A 14,192-nucleotide genomic window follows, 5' to 3' on the forward strand; every position below is an offset into this window, starting at 1 on the left:
CCAGCGGCCCTCCTCCCCAGATGCTTTTTTCCAGCGGCCCTTCTTCTTCTGGGCGCCTAACAAAATGTGGAAGTACCACCTGAAGTGCCCAAGCTGCGCACACAAGATGACGGGTAGTGGTCTCTACAAGACCGTGCGCAGAGTTCTGGACACCAACGGCTGGTACTACATGGGGACGGAGTACCTGGAGTGCAGGTACTGATACATTTACAAGCATACTCTGTGTGCTTGATGCTTTGGTTAAATAGACATTGTAAAATAATACAAGTACTTTTTGTTATGATTATAACTATAAGTAGCAGTAGCAGATACACCAATACACCTTTCTGTCCCAGCTCCTGCAAAAAGAAGTGTGCCGGCTGGGCAGCGAACATCAGGAGCCAGCTGGACCTGGACCACCAGCTGCTCTTCCCTGCTGTGCTGACCTACAGGTAAACATCACGCTGTTGGACATAGTGGTGTTTGAAGGACATTGAGATGGTTTGGTGTTCACCTCTGCGTCTGTGTTTGTGCTGCAGGCTCTCTTGTGACCGGAGTGTGCTGGCTCAGATGAAGGTGCGCACGCTGGGCAACAGCGCCAGCCGGCTGCACTCCTACCTCGTGGAGCAGCACACGGCAGAGTGGATGACGAGGAGCATCCACTACTTAAACACCTGCAGGAAGTTTGTGGTTGCAGGTGTGCAGATGCCACCTCCTCAGCCTCCACCACAGATGGTGCCTGTCCCCAGCAGCGGCTGGCTTCTGTCCACCTTCGTCCTGGAGTCTTTTACGAGGATCGAGGAGCTGAAGGCCAAGGTGACCTCAACCTTTGGCTCCATTCTCAAAATGGGCTCCACCAAGAAGGTGAGAAATGTAATGTTACTTATGTACACTGTAGGTGTCATGGCTGCACCCTGACTGATGGAGGAGACCCTCTTCTCCCCTGCAGGTTGTGGAGGAACGTCTTAAGAGAAACTGATAAATGATTCAAGACTAACAATACAATGTAACAGTGTAAAAGGCAATCAGAGTATAAGACTATATGTTTTTTTTAAATGATTATATGATCATTTGACACAGGTGACCGAGAAGCTGGCGGGAGCAGACGCTGGTACCGCTCTGTGGATGAGCAGCGTGGGGAACGAGCTGGGGCAGGTCCTGATGTCCGTGCTGACGGCCGCTGAGGGCTACGGCCTGAGAGACATGGCGCAGGGCCTGCAGGACCGGTACCAGCTGGCAGGGAAGGAGCCTCCACAGGTCCTGTATGTGGACAGGGACTGCTGCCGGAGGGACGAAGCCACCTGCGCTGCAGCTGCTCTCTTCCCCGCCTGGCCACGCCTGGCTGTCAGGCTGGACATCTGGCACTTTATACGCCGACTGTCAGCAGGTGTGACCTCCGAGAGCCACCTCCTCTACCCCGAGTTCATGCAGCGTCTCTCCAGCTGCATCTTCGAGTGGGACCCGGAGGACCTGTCCCTCTTGGAGACGGCCCTGCAGGCGGGCGGGTCCAGAAGGACGCCGTCCAGCAAGGAGTTGGGTCGGCACTGCCGCCGCCGCACGCGTGGGGCTCAGGAGACCGAGCGTCTCCTTGGAGAGGCGGTGGAGGCGTTCAAGGGGGCCACCGATGCCATGAACGTCCCCCTGCTGGACCGACGCCGCATGGAGGAGATCCTGAAGACACAGAGGCATCACATCCCCTGCATTCAGGTACAGCTCTTACAGGAAACAATTCAACATGTTTCATGTTCAGACATGAATTCAGACACTGAATAATCAGAGCCTCTCCCCTTCAGGATCCTGCTGGTCTCCGCCTGTACACCAAGACGGGACAGCTGACCCGGGGGGGGGTGTCTCTGCCCGTCTACCGCTGTGCCCGCGGCTCCACGTCCCTGGAGTCCTTCCACCTGCACCTCCACAGGTTCATCCCGGGTGAGGCACCGTGCTCTAAGAGTTTTACACTTTCTCTCTCCCTGGGTGTAAAACCCTGACGTTTGTGTGTCATGTTGCAGGCTCCTCTGCGAGGGGGACATTCCTCCAGATGTTCCTGTTGGAGGGGCTCACGAGGTGGAACGAGGACCGGGGAAAGGCGGCAGCGGGGGGGGCCGGCATCAACTGCTACTGCGGCCAGCAGCAGTACACTCTCCACCAGCTCACGCAGCAGTTCTTCCACACCACGATGGTGGAGAGCCACGTGAAGCCGCTGCAGTACACAGGTGATACTTCAGACTCAGAGCCGATGCTTCTGGAAGGTTCCTGTTTGAGAACATCAGAACAAGGTGAAGAACAACTGATATTAAGAATCTAGTTACTCTTTTCTTCCTCAGGTGAGCTCATCGGGATCAGCTACCTGTACAATCAGACGGGAAAGGTTCTGCAGCCCCTCCCTGATGATCCCGATGACAGCGAGGAGGTGACTGTTGAAGAGGAGGAGGAGGAGGAGGAGGAGGAGGAGGAGGAAGAGGAGGAGGAGGAGGAGGAGGAGGAGGAGGAAGAGGAAGAGGGATATGACAGGCAGGGTGGAGGATGAAGAAGGCCTGGTGAAGGCGAGCGGGGACAGAGTCAGCTACTGCCCTGTTCTGGCTCAATGGAAGAGCCCTGAGGAGTGGCTGGACTCCCTCCAATGACACTGGACACAATAACATGCTGTAGATGATGTAAATATATTTTTCAAATAAATAGTTCAAACTGAAATATCTGTTTGGATTGACTTCCTCTAGTTTCCAACACTCGTGCTGTCTTCCTCTGCTGTTGTTGCACTTCAACTGAAGTTCAGAAGGTTTCAAAAATGAAGGAGATGTCCTTTGGCTTTTTTAGAAAACTTTATTTTAAATAGTTTGAACAATACAGATAAAAACACTGCATTGAAAATACACATAATACATAAATATGTAATTAGTAACATAAGAATCAGAAACAGGTTTATTGCCAGGTAGGTTCACACATACTAGGAATTTGACTTGATGTCATGGTGCATACATCAACAAGAAATCTAATATCAAACACAACATCTTTTTTACACCCTAATAAAATCCAGTTAAATAGCAATAAGATAAATAAAGCAGTCGTTTACATGGAAATAGAATGCTATGAATGTTTGCATATAAACTAAGAAATGTGAAGTCACAATATGTGCAGAAAGGAGTAGGAACATTGTGTGCATTACTGTAATGCAGTCTATAAAGTGGCAGGGTAACTGCAGGTCGTGGAGGGGGGGCAGATTGCAGCCCATCACCTTCTCAAGACCCCTGCTGAGAGGATGACACGCATAAATACAAAAGAACACCAGTCCAGAGACTGTGGGTGTGAAAGAGTCGTTCGTTAGGGTGTCCTGGCAGGAGGCAGGATTTCCTTTGTTCACCTGATGGCTCATCTCGGGGTCAGGAGGGCGGGGCGATCCACAGGTCTTTGATCTGATTGGATGAAAGATTTCACACCTTTGAGCAAGATGTACAGAAATGCAGGATCTCTCCTTCTTCTAACAGTCTAGTCTGGCTACAGCTATGGGTAAGTGATCTGTGCTCATCTGACCCTCTCCTGTATCTCTGTGATGTTGATATGTGCAGCTCCAATAACTCCACTGTTTTACTATTGTTTGATTGTTGTCCTCTTGCAGATAAGACAAAAACAACCTTGGAGAGGGCAATCGAACTCTGGAAGGCCTCCCCTGCTCCTACAGGATTCCCAAGAGGTTCAAGTACTGCAAACCTTTCTGGCCCCCAGTGCTTGCAAAAAGTAAACACGGTTATTATGTTTCTTTTATTTATTTGTTTACGATCAAAACAAGATGTCCCTAATTTCTCTGAGAAAAACATCTCACTGTCAGTGTATGAAGGTGGTGATAATGTACTGTTAACTTCAAACCATTTCTTCCTATTTGCTCCTAATGCAGAACCAACACCTCTGCAGCAGCAGAAGAAGAAGAAGAAGAAGAAGAAGAAGAAGAAGAAGAAGAAGAAGAAGAAGAAGAAGAAGAAGAAGAAGAACAAGACGAAGAAGAACAAGACGAACAAGACGAACAAGACGAACAAGACGAACAAGAAGAGAGAAGGTTAGGAAATCACCAGAACACATGTAGACACACTCTGTTAAAAAAAACTATCTCAAAATCAGAGCATGAAGGTGCTGATTACATTATGTTATATATGTTTATATTGTTTGATGTTGACTGCACTTTCATTGTGTGTGTGTGTGTGTGTGTGTGTGTGTGTGTGTGTGTGTGTGTGTGTGTGTAGATCCCCCACCACGCGTTTGTCCTGGCTGCTCCAAGGACATCTCTGTCATTGAGCACTTCTCCATCCAAGGCAAGACCTTCTGCCGTGCAACTTCTGGACTGACCCTGGACCAGTGGCTGAAGGTCAATGTCCCAAAGACCACAGGGTGGAGGGCGAAGATAAAGATGGCCTCTGCTGCAGCCGGTGTCTTCCCTAACAGGCGTAGCCGGACCTGCACGCAATGCGGCGAGAGAAGGATCCGGGCCACGGGTCATAGCTTCCACTGCCCGACGAGGCAGAGTTTCTGCCAGGTTTCTGACCTCCAGCACCGCACGGTGGAGGAGTGGCTCACAGAGTTGAGGGGAGGGCGGACAGAGAAGGAACTGTTGAGGGACCGACAGAGGGTCAATAGAAAGAAGAAGAAGGAGGAGGCCACCGCAGCCGCCGCAATGCAATCATAAAATACATAAATACATAGTGTAAAACTTTATAACACAACATAACATAAAATACATAAATACATAGTGTAAAACTTTATAACACAACATAACATAAAATACATAAATACATAAAGCATAAATACATAAAGTGTAAAACTTGTAAATAAATAAAAAGGTATTTTTAAACTTGAATATCTCTGACTGCTTATTTCTTTCTTTTCACAACTTCATAACATCTCTTTGTCATATCAAGCATGCAGCCAGCAGGGGGTGTCAAAGAGCATTTGGGGTGGGGGGGGATCTGGGCGGTTGGTACACTGGACACTGGCTTTAATTGATCCGAGGGGCTCTGATCCGATTGGACGACGGGCTCCGGACCCCCAGGTGAGAGTTTGCTAATCTTCTCTGTATCGTTCCAATTTTATTATATGTGCTACCGTAGTAACACAATAACAACCTGTATCTGAGGGGTTAATATAGGTCTTTGAGCATGAAGATCCTTGTCTTGGGGTAGCAGAACACATACAGCTAAAAAGGAGCAAAACACTGGCTTTAAATGGCTTTAAAAGGGCATAAAACACAGCATGCGGAGGTCTGAATGCTAATGCTGTGAGTCTGGCACCTTAAAAGACTCCTCAGGACCGGCTCTGACCCACGTTAGGTCCAGTCTGACCTGTTGAGGAACTGCTAGGGCTCATGGGAACTTTATGCAGAGCGCTTTCACGTCACACAGCCAGATCTACTCACCCCTCCTCCTCCTCCATTCATTCCACAGAGGCAGACGGGGGTGGGGGAGGCACACGGACACCCACATGTCTTCTGTTCTTCCACTCAGACGTTCACGGCAGCAACAACCTCCTCTGATCCACACAGACGGAGGATTTCAGCTCCAGGCGTCAGGCAGTGGACTCCTGGAGCTGCTGAGCTGCTGTTAGATCAAGCCTGAGCGGAAAGAGAGACACAGTTTGGGTGAATTTCACAACCAGAAACAAGCCTGAAAACAGAAGCTGTGTGTAAAGAAATCAAGCAGGAGTAGAAGAAGAAGAAGAAGAAGAAGAAGAAGAAGAAGAAGAAGAAGAAGAAGAAGGAACAATGTGGAGGATACAGCTGAAGCTTCATGTATTGGATCATGTTGGAGCACAGCTTCATTATTTTAGAGGCTTTAGAAGGGAATAGGAAGAGGTCTTTGGTCTGCATGACAACATCTGCCTTGAATGGAGTACACTGAAACACATACAGACAGGACATATTATGTACACATTTACAGTTTAACTAACAAGGTTCCTGAAAACATTCCCAAAACATGTTTGTACAACTGATCTGACTTTTATTTAAGTGAATAAACTCTAAAATGTTATAGTTCCTGCTTTCTGCTACTTCCTGTTTACATTAAAAAAAATGCTAGTGCAGTTTCACAAACTCACCACCAGGTGTCAGCCTGAGACCAGTGTGTGCAGAAAGGAGCTGCTGTCGCTGGTCTCTGAAGAACATGCAAGAAAAAACACAAAATACTGTATAAAACAAAAGAAGCAACCTATGATATTCAAATGTAGTTCATGTGCATTATGCATTGTTTCAACAGTAATACATCCACAAAACATGCAGTAATACTGTGTGGTCGGGAATCGCCAAACCAAAGTCCATTAACAAAATCTCACTTTTTACATTTGTTTCTCTTTTTTATAAAAAGTTCTCACCGCCACAAATATTAAAACAGTGCTTTCTTAATCCAGAGTGTAAACTGCATAATTCGGCATAGGATAAACACACCAATGAGCTTTATTTCATTAACTACTGTTACATACCTGCCAACCCTACCGATTTGGGCGGTAGTCTACCGCTTTTGACATGTTTCTACCGCCTACCGATTTAGCTGACTCTCCCTACCGATTTTCAATCTTCCCAAACTATAACAAATAAAAATGACACTACATAGACACTGGACTCGACTTTTGGCGGACACCGTTTGCAGCGTGTCTGTGATCCCATCATACAAACAATCCTCTGTGTTTCAGTCGATCGCGAGATGTGTCTAAAAATAGAACAACAATATTCTGTTTTATCGTTAATGTCCTATAACATAATCTTCCTGTGCCAGAATAATGCACTTGAACGCATCAAAGCTTTGTGGCGTGACCCCATGTATCGGGGCGTGGCTGGTAGGCAGTGGGCAGTGGGCACTAGTTTGCTGTGCAGTCCGCACACACAAGACCACAAAGCAAAAGAGCCCAAAATATATAATTTTCACTCTGAGTGGGGAGGATGATTATTTTTGTATCTATTCCAATTCAAAGTCTATCTGTCTCATCTGCAATGCGAGCGTGGCTTTATCGAAGAAGGGTAATTTAGGAGCGGCATTTCAAAACAGTGCACAAACGCTACGAGACGGAATTCCCTCCTAATTCTGCCCTACGCTCCCAAACATTTTCACTACCAATACAGTACTGCTTATTTTGGTACATGTACCTGGATTAATGCATCCAGAGTAAATTAACAGTTGCGAAACCTGAATGCAATCCAATTCCAATTGAGAAACGCCAATTCCAGTTTAACAGGGGTCTCTTCAGTGAGTGGTTCTCGGTAAAGGTCGGATAAACTCAGGATCCACCGCCTATAGAAGCTAAAGAAAATCCTCCCTCTTGCGGTGCTGAATGTCTTCACAGCGTGGAGCATTTGATCCTCTAAGTGCAGAACACAAGGAGTTCATTACCCATGCCTCCCCGTAGCTGGGGCCGTGTTCCAACCACTCCGCATTCAAATTGAAAGTGAAATCCATTATACGTTTAATACATTTAAGTTAAGCTAAGGTACATGTGATGATAGCTAGTTAGTGCTCTTACCTGTGAGGCCTCCTCCAAACAGCATTATAACCAGACTGTATCATTAAAACTACAAGTACCAGTTCTAGGTCCTTGACTTTAGACAAACAATTCAAAAGACAAAATGTATTTAAAGACCAATCTTTATTTGAAGGTGCCTCTTAACCTGAGATATTAGTTATACAGTAATAGTATTGACAATCTAAAAAAACTGAGCAACTCAAGTCAACTTTATATTTCTTATAGTCTAAAGCATTTATTATTTTCATTTTTCCCCTCTCATATTCAGTGTGGATGGATTGAGACAGCGTGGTGTCCAGAGAGCTGCAGAGACTTCAGGGAGAAACCTCCGTGTGATGGACGTCCTGTCTGTTGGTTTGGAGAGGACTGAGGGTCTTTCCTCTGTGAGGAGGACCAGGGCTGCGTTTCACTTCTCTTATCTTTCATTTCCTCGCTCCTCGGTCTCGGTCTCACCGGAAGTTGATTTGTCTGCGCCATCTTGAGTAGCGTCCCAATGGCCTTATTTTTGCCGGAGGACCGAGGATCGAGGAGCGAGGAGCGATAATGGAGGAGCTATAATCGAGGAACCACCAGACCATCCTTCGATGAAATCCTCAGACACTCGCCCCGCCCCCTTACTGTGTATCGCTCACTGATTGGACGATGCAGCGCATGCAATGATCTGATGCTTCTTGACATGAGAGCAGTTTCCCAGCGGAGTGAAGAAAACACATGAAACTCACGGGAATCAGCCCTCAGTACAAACTGTGTTTTGTTTCAATGAATGCATCATTCAGTTACAAATATGTGATATATCTGAACAACAAAGTGGACAAAAATCATTTCATTCATTTATTGGAAACATTTTCGTGATCGCTTTTTTCGTTTTACATTTTCATTTATTGTCATTTCCATTCAGTCAGTCATTAAGTGCTATTTAACATGTTAATTTGCTACATATCCACACAAACAAACTAAGTGTGCAATCCAATGAATGTTAATCTAACTGGGTTTTGATAGATAACATATCTCTTTTTCTTCTCTCAATTCTTTTATTTATATTGTGCACTCTAATCAATATTAATCAAACTAATATTCGTTTATACATTTTAAGAATGGCGTTTATCTTTTTTGAGAATTAGTTCTTATTTGATTTTATTTATTTGTCTACAACAGATGATACAAATGTTTGTGTCAGTAAATGTGTACTAACAGAGGCGGGGGTGTTTGTGAAAATAACGGGGACAGAGCTGGCTGCTGTCAGGCGATCAGCTGTGCGGCATCATCACAAACGGACGTCGCTTCACGTGACGCTCCGGAGGAAAGGACGTCCCATTGCTCTTAAAACTCATTGCCCTGCTTCTCGTGGTTTCCTTGCGTCTCTCCATGCTTCCCTGGTGGGAGGGACTAGTCGCAGGGAAACGACGCAAGTGAGGGACGCAAGGAATCCATTTAACCGAAGTGAAACGCAGCCCAGGCCTGATGGAGGAGCCCATGCATAGCTGATACCACCTGATCAGGCCTAGTCTGTCACTTTATTTGACTAAATGTGTTTACTTATACATTTAATAGGTTTACACCTTCTGTCCATATGTGCTTTTTATTTAAAACATGTTTGATTAACTTTTGGTTCACATTTCAATAAATTGAATTTGTATTTGCACTCCTTTTGTCCATTATTCTTACTGAAAATGTTAGATTACACATTCACATCCGACTGAAGATTGGCCCCATTTATTTGCGTTGCAAACTCTGCGGTACAAGGTACATGTTGTGAAGCTCATGAAGTGAGGCAAATAGAAATAATCAGCTGATGGAGTGTAGATGTGGAAATAGGTGCGTTCGATCAGCTGACTGTGTTTTCACAATAAAAATAGTTTCTTAGTGAATGTCCTGTACTGCTCTTAACATCTCATAACATCAGCTTTTAATTTTCCTCTTGGATGTTCTTCTTGACCCTCGGAGAAAGAGGAGATGCTGAGTCGTGTCTTTCAGGCATGTCCTTTCCTAACAAAAATTACAGGAAGCATAAAACATATTATTGCAGAACAAGTGTGTTATTTATGAAAGAGGTGTGTTTGTGTTTAGGGGCTGTAGATATAATTATTTTGTAATTGTAATGTTTTTTTTTAATTTCAACAGTGAGCTACAAAGACAATCAGATTATGAATGAACAGTATGAAATTCATCAACATTGAAATATATTTTATTATCAAAATAATATTTAACTGTTATTAAAACAAGCTTGCTCTGTTGTCTCACTGAAAGAATAACTTTTACCACGTTTTTACAGACAATATTGAGAGATAAATAGCAGTTGTCACTATGCGTTAAATATCTTTGCCTTCAATACATTAAATTAGAAAGCTGACTCATATTGCTTGTTAACATCTTTCAACATGGAAAGTAACCCTTTGCATGGAAAAAACCCTCAACTTCACTGATGTGTAGGTGATCTAGTATTTAGTATTGTTTAATGTAATGTATAGCAGTGTATTAAAATCAATACTTCATTTATTTAAACCAATATCTTTCTTGATTCTTTGTACAGTATTATTACACTATTACAGTAGTGCCACAAACTGCAGTTCATATATTGGCCGATAGGCGATGACTGCAGAAAGGAGCAATTTCCATAGACCCCCATGTTAAAATGCCCAATTTCACAGCAGAAAAAAAACGTTTCTAGCCCTGGCTGCAATAAATATTATTATGTATATAGTTAGATTCCACCTTCATGATTATGAATCTGTGAGTGAATTGTTTTCTAACATGACCCTTTTATTTATATTAGGTCTTAAAGTTTTTGCATAAATTAGGGCGTGGTCGCATTGAGTGACAGCTCTGTCAAGTGACTGCTGCTGTTAGCTTCTTGTCTCTCTGCTAGCTGCTCCGTCTCCGTGAAGCTACAGGGACTCTCCATGCTCAGTTCATCCAGGGAACACAACTTGACCCCGGCCGTGTTTGTTTGTTCTTCATGCTTATATATCGGACTATTGTGACTCGCTCTGCGGTTAAAACAGACGGTGCATGAATGCGGTTTTGCGGTAAGTGAAATTCGAGTACTTTATTTATGTGCTTATGATTTCAATCAGCTACGTAATGAATGTTAAGGCTTGGGTTTGCGTGTAAGCGAGTGGTAGCTACATCGGTGCTAACGATGCTAATCTTAGCCTCCACGTTAACTTAAAACCATAGACTGTATATATAAAGGTTAAAATGAAATAGACAAGTGTTAAGCGTTAAGTGGGATAATACTGTAGAACAAACGGCTTCTGTTTGAGGTTGATAAAATAAGGTCATCCTTGTAACTTAGAGAGATATTTTATTATGTAGGTAGGAACTGTATGCATCGCTAAGGTTAATTTAAATTGGCTATGCTCGAGTATGTAGACAAGCTAACGTCGAAGTAGTGTATGTGAAATCAACCTCACAATAAGATGTGTGTATATTACAATTATTAATGTCATATTTCAAGATGATTACTTCGATATTACAATATGGTTGGTTGAGCTGGAGTTCATTATTGAGCTTACACGTTAACATCACAGTCATCTGAAGAACGAACCCAAACCTTGTTGTTTTTATTAATTGCATTACCAAATTTGTATCAAATAAACAGTAAGCATTGGTAACACAACTTCCAAAGTTACAGTAAAATAAAAAGGACCCTGACTCGGACAATACACAATCCAACATGTTCAACAGAAGAGAATAAGTTATATTGTTTGTACACATGGTACTTTACATATATATCTGTTTGTTTAAAGTGCCCAGGTGATGCAGACAGGCTGGACCAGAGAGTGAGAGACAGAACTGGACTCCTCACAGCAGTGAACTTCAGCACAGGTACAAATACTCTTTTTTCATACTGTACAAAGAATCAAGAAAGATATTGGTTTAAATAAATGAAGTATTGCCTTTAATACACTGATATACATTCCATTAAACAATACTAAATACTAGATCACCTACACATCAGTGAAGTTGAGGGTTTTTTCCATGCAGGTTACATTTAGATGTTAACAAGCAATATTACTTTGTCAGCTTTCTAATTTAATGTATTGAAGGCAAAGATATTTAACGCATAGTGACAACTGCTATTTATCTCTCAATATTGTCTGTAAAAACGTGGTAAAAGTTATTCTTTCAGTGAGACAACAGAGCAAGCTTGTTTTAATAACAGTTAAATATTATTTTGATAATAAAATACATTTCAATGTTGATGAATTTCATACTGTTCATTCATAATCTGATTGTCTTTGTAGCTCACTGTTGAAATAAAAAAAAACATTACAATTACAAAATAATTATATCTACAGCCCGTAAACACAAACACACCTCTTTCATAAATAACACACTTGTTCTGCAATAATATGTTTTATGTTTCCTGTAATTTTTGTTAGGAAAGGACATGCCTGAAAGACACGACTCAGCATCTCCTCTTTCTCCGAGGGTCAAGAAGAACATCCAAGAGGAAAATTAAAAGCTGATGTTATGAGATGTTAAGACCAGTACAGGACATTCACTAAGAAACTACTTTTATTGTGAAAACACAGTCAGCTGATCGAATGCACCTATTTCCACATCTACACTCCATCAGCTGATTATTTCTATTTGCCTCACTTCATGAGCTTCACATCACTTGTACCTTGTACCGCAGAGTTTGCAACACAAATAAATGGGGCCAATCTTCAGTCAGATGTGAATGTGTAATCTAACATTTTCAGTAAGAATAATGGACAAAAGGAGTGCAAATTCAATTTATTGAAATGTGAACCAAAAGTTCATCAAACATGTTTTAAATAAAAAGCACATATGGACAGAAGGTGTAAACCTATTAAATGTATAAGTAAACACATTTAGTCAAATAAAGTGACAGACAAGGCCTGTGCAGTTGGTATCAGCTATGCATGGGCTCCTCCATCAGGTCTGATCCTCCTCACAGAGGAAAGACCCTCAGTCCTCTCCAAACCAACAGACAGGACGTCCATTACACGGAGGTTTCTCCCTGAAGTCTCTGCAGCTCTCTGGACACCACGCTGTCTCAATCCGTCCATCACACGGAGGTTTCTCCCTGAAGTCTCTGCAGCTCTCTGGACACCACGCTGTCTCAATCCGTCCACACTCCACACTGAATATGAGAGGGGAAAAATGAAAATAATAAATGCTTTAGACCAGGGGTTTTCAAAGTGTGGGAAGGTGAGCCTCCCCTCAGAGAATATAAGAACAGCCGCGCCCCCCCTCCCAATTATTATTGCTATTATTATTATTATTATTGTTGTTGCTATAATGCAGGGGTATTATTATCCAGTGGAATGCCCTTACCTACTGGCCTAGTTAAATCAAAGTGGTTACTTATTTTTGTCTGGGCAGTGTAGTTTTACACACCATCTTATTTGACTTTCTCAGGGCAGACCCCCACAAAGAAAAAAATATATGTACACACGTAAGGTCATCATCTTAACAGTTTTTAATGCTCGAGTCATCCGTGAGCAGAGCATCAAGTTGGCATGCCTATTACAGCTGAATGCGGCGATTACCATCTTGTTCAGCAAAACGCCTCACAAACGTATTAACATCCAAAGCTTTAGTGCGTTTTGATTCAATGCTGAGCACAGCCAAACTTGACAGTCTCTTCTCTGTCATTGTAGACCGCAAATACCTTATTCCTTCCGTGTACTTGGGTCCGAATGCTTCTCGTTTTCTGCCGCCCGTTCAAATGAAATCGCCGCCAATCACATTTCCTCGCTCGCGCCAGGGTTACAAGGCTCGCGTCTTGTGCTGCATTCACTTGCACTCGGACATCAGGGATTTTCTCTGATAAATGTCCGATGAGCCACAACTTTTATTTCAAAACAAAGCTGCCAACTGGGGTGGCCAGACGCTGTCTCCTCTCTCACTTTAGGTAACTTCACTAAAAATCGATCCATGTTGCCGCTCGCATAAAGTTAGCTGAAGTTAACGAGCTAGATTTCATTGTTTCTCTTTATTTTTTTCTCACGCTGCGCCTCCCCTGAAGCTCTCTGGCGCCCCCCAGGGGAGGCGCGCCTCACACTTTGAAAACCGCTGCTTTAGACAATAAGAAATATAAAAGTGAACCGTTGAGTTGCTCAGTTTTTTTAGATTGTCAATACTATTACTGTATAACTAATATCTCAGGTTAAGAGGCACATTCAAATAAAGATTGGTCTTTAAATACATTTTGTCTTTTGAATTGTTTGTCTAAAGTCAATGATCTAGAACTGGTACTTATAGTTTTAATGATACAGTCTGGTTATAATGCTGTTTGGAGGAGGCCTCACAGGTAAGAGCACTAACTAGCTATCATCACATGCACCTTAGCTTAACTTAAATGTATTAAACGTATAATTAAGTGATGGCAAAATATAAATAACTAATGTCATGCAAACATATTAATATTTGCTTGATTCCAGTGTTGCATTTAGCACATTGCATACAAACGTTAAGGGATTTTAAGATTCTGAAGTATTATGCTAAAAACTCAACTTAGATTATTATTTATAGTTTTGCTGAATAGTCTCATGTCCGCTTACCTTAGAAACGTACAATGCGACGGCAGTGTGCAGATGGGGAGCATGTTAGCTTAGCTTGGTAGCTTGAGCTAGCTCTGTTACTTCCAGCTCGGAGGCAACAGGTCCCGCCTCGGCTCCGCCTCTTTGCCCTTATTTGGAGCAGGCTGGAGCCGGCGGGAGTGGAACTCTGAGCCACTGTCGAGCCGT

The 14,192-nt window shown here is 43.1% G+C and overlaps 1 protein-coding gene and 1 long non-coding RNA gene across 3 annotated transcripts; one reads left to right on the plus strand and one right to left on the minus strand.

Annotated features, from left to right (window-relative positions):
• Positions 1-2,603, plus strand: LOC117473380. Its single transcript, XM_034118952.1, has 8 exons — positions 1-195; positions 336-431; positions 519-843; positions 1,060-1,686; positions 1,773-1,908; positions 1,989-2,192; positions 2,304-2,389; positions 2,571-2,603. The coding sequence occupies exons 1-8, from the start codon at positions 65-67 to the stop codon at positions 2,601-2,603; spliced, it is 1,638 nt and encodes a 545-aa protein (XP_033974843.1). The 5' UTR covers positions 1-64.
• A 176-nt stretch (positions 2,604-2,779) lies between these two features.
• Positions 2,780-6,478, minus strand: LOC117473914. 2 transcript variants are annotated; one of them, XR_004555069.1, is made up of 5 exons: positions 6,436-6,478; positions 6,055-6,110; positions 5,378-5,854; positions 4,221-4,573; positions 2,780-3,389 (listed from the first exon to the last, which is right to left on the minus strand). It is a non-coding gene; the product is annotated as an uncharacterized LOC117473914 (long non-coding RNA). The 2 variants fall into 2 exon arrangements; XR_004555068.1 differs by lacking the exons at positions 6,055-6,110; positions 6,436-6,478 and having other exon boundaries at positions 5,378-6,048.
• Between the last annotated feature and the right edge of the window lie 7,714 nt (positions 6,479-14,192).

This window comes from Trematomus bernacchii, unplaced genomic scaffold (assembly GCF_902827165.1).
Source record: "Trematomus bernacchii unplaced genomic scaffold, fTreBer1.1, whole genome shotgun sequence".
NCBI lineage: Eukaryota > Metazoa > Chordata > Actinopteri > Perciformes > Nototheniidae > Trematomus > Trematomus bernacchii.

Excerpts from the sequence above, each read along its gene's own strand:
- LOC117473380 (XM_034118952.1), top strand. The coding sequence starts at position 65 with ATGTGGAAGTACCACCTGAAGTGCCCAAGCTGCGCACACAAGATGACG. Across the intron at positions 1,909-1,988 it reads CCTCCACAGGTTCATCCCGG|GCTCCTCTGCGAGGGGGACA; the intron begins GTGAGGCACCGT and ends GTCATGTTGCAG. Across the intron at positions 2,390-2,570 it reads ATCCCGATGACAGCGAGGAG|AGCCCTGAGGAGTGGCTGGA; the intron begins GTGACTGTTGAA and ends GCTCAATGGAAG.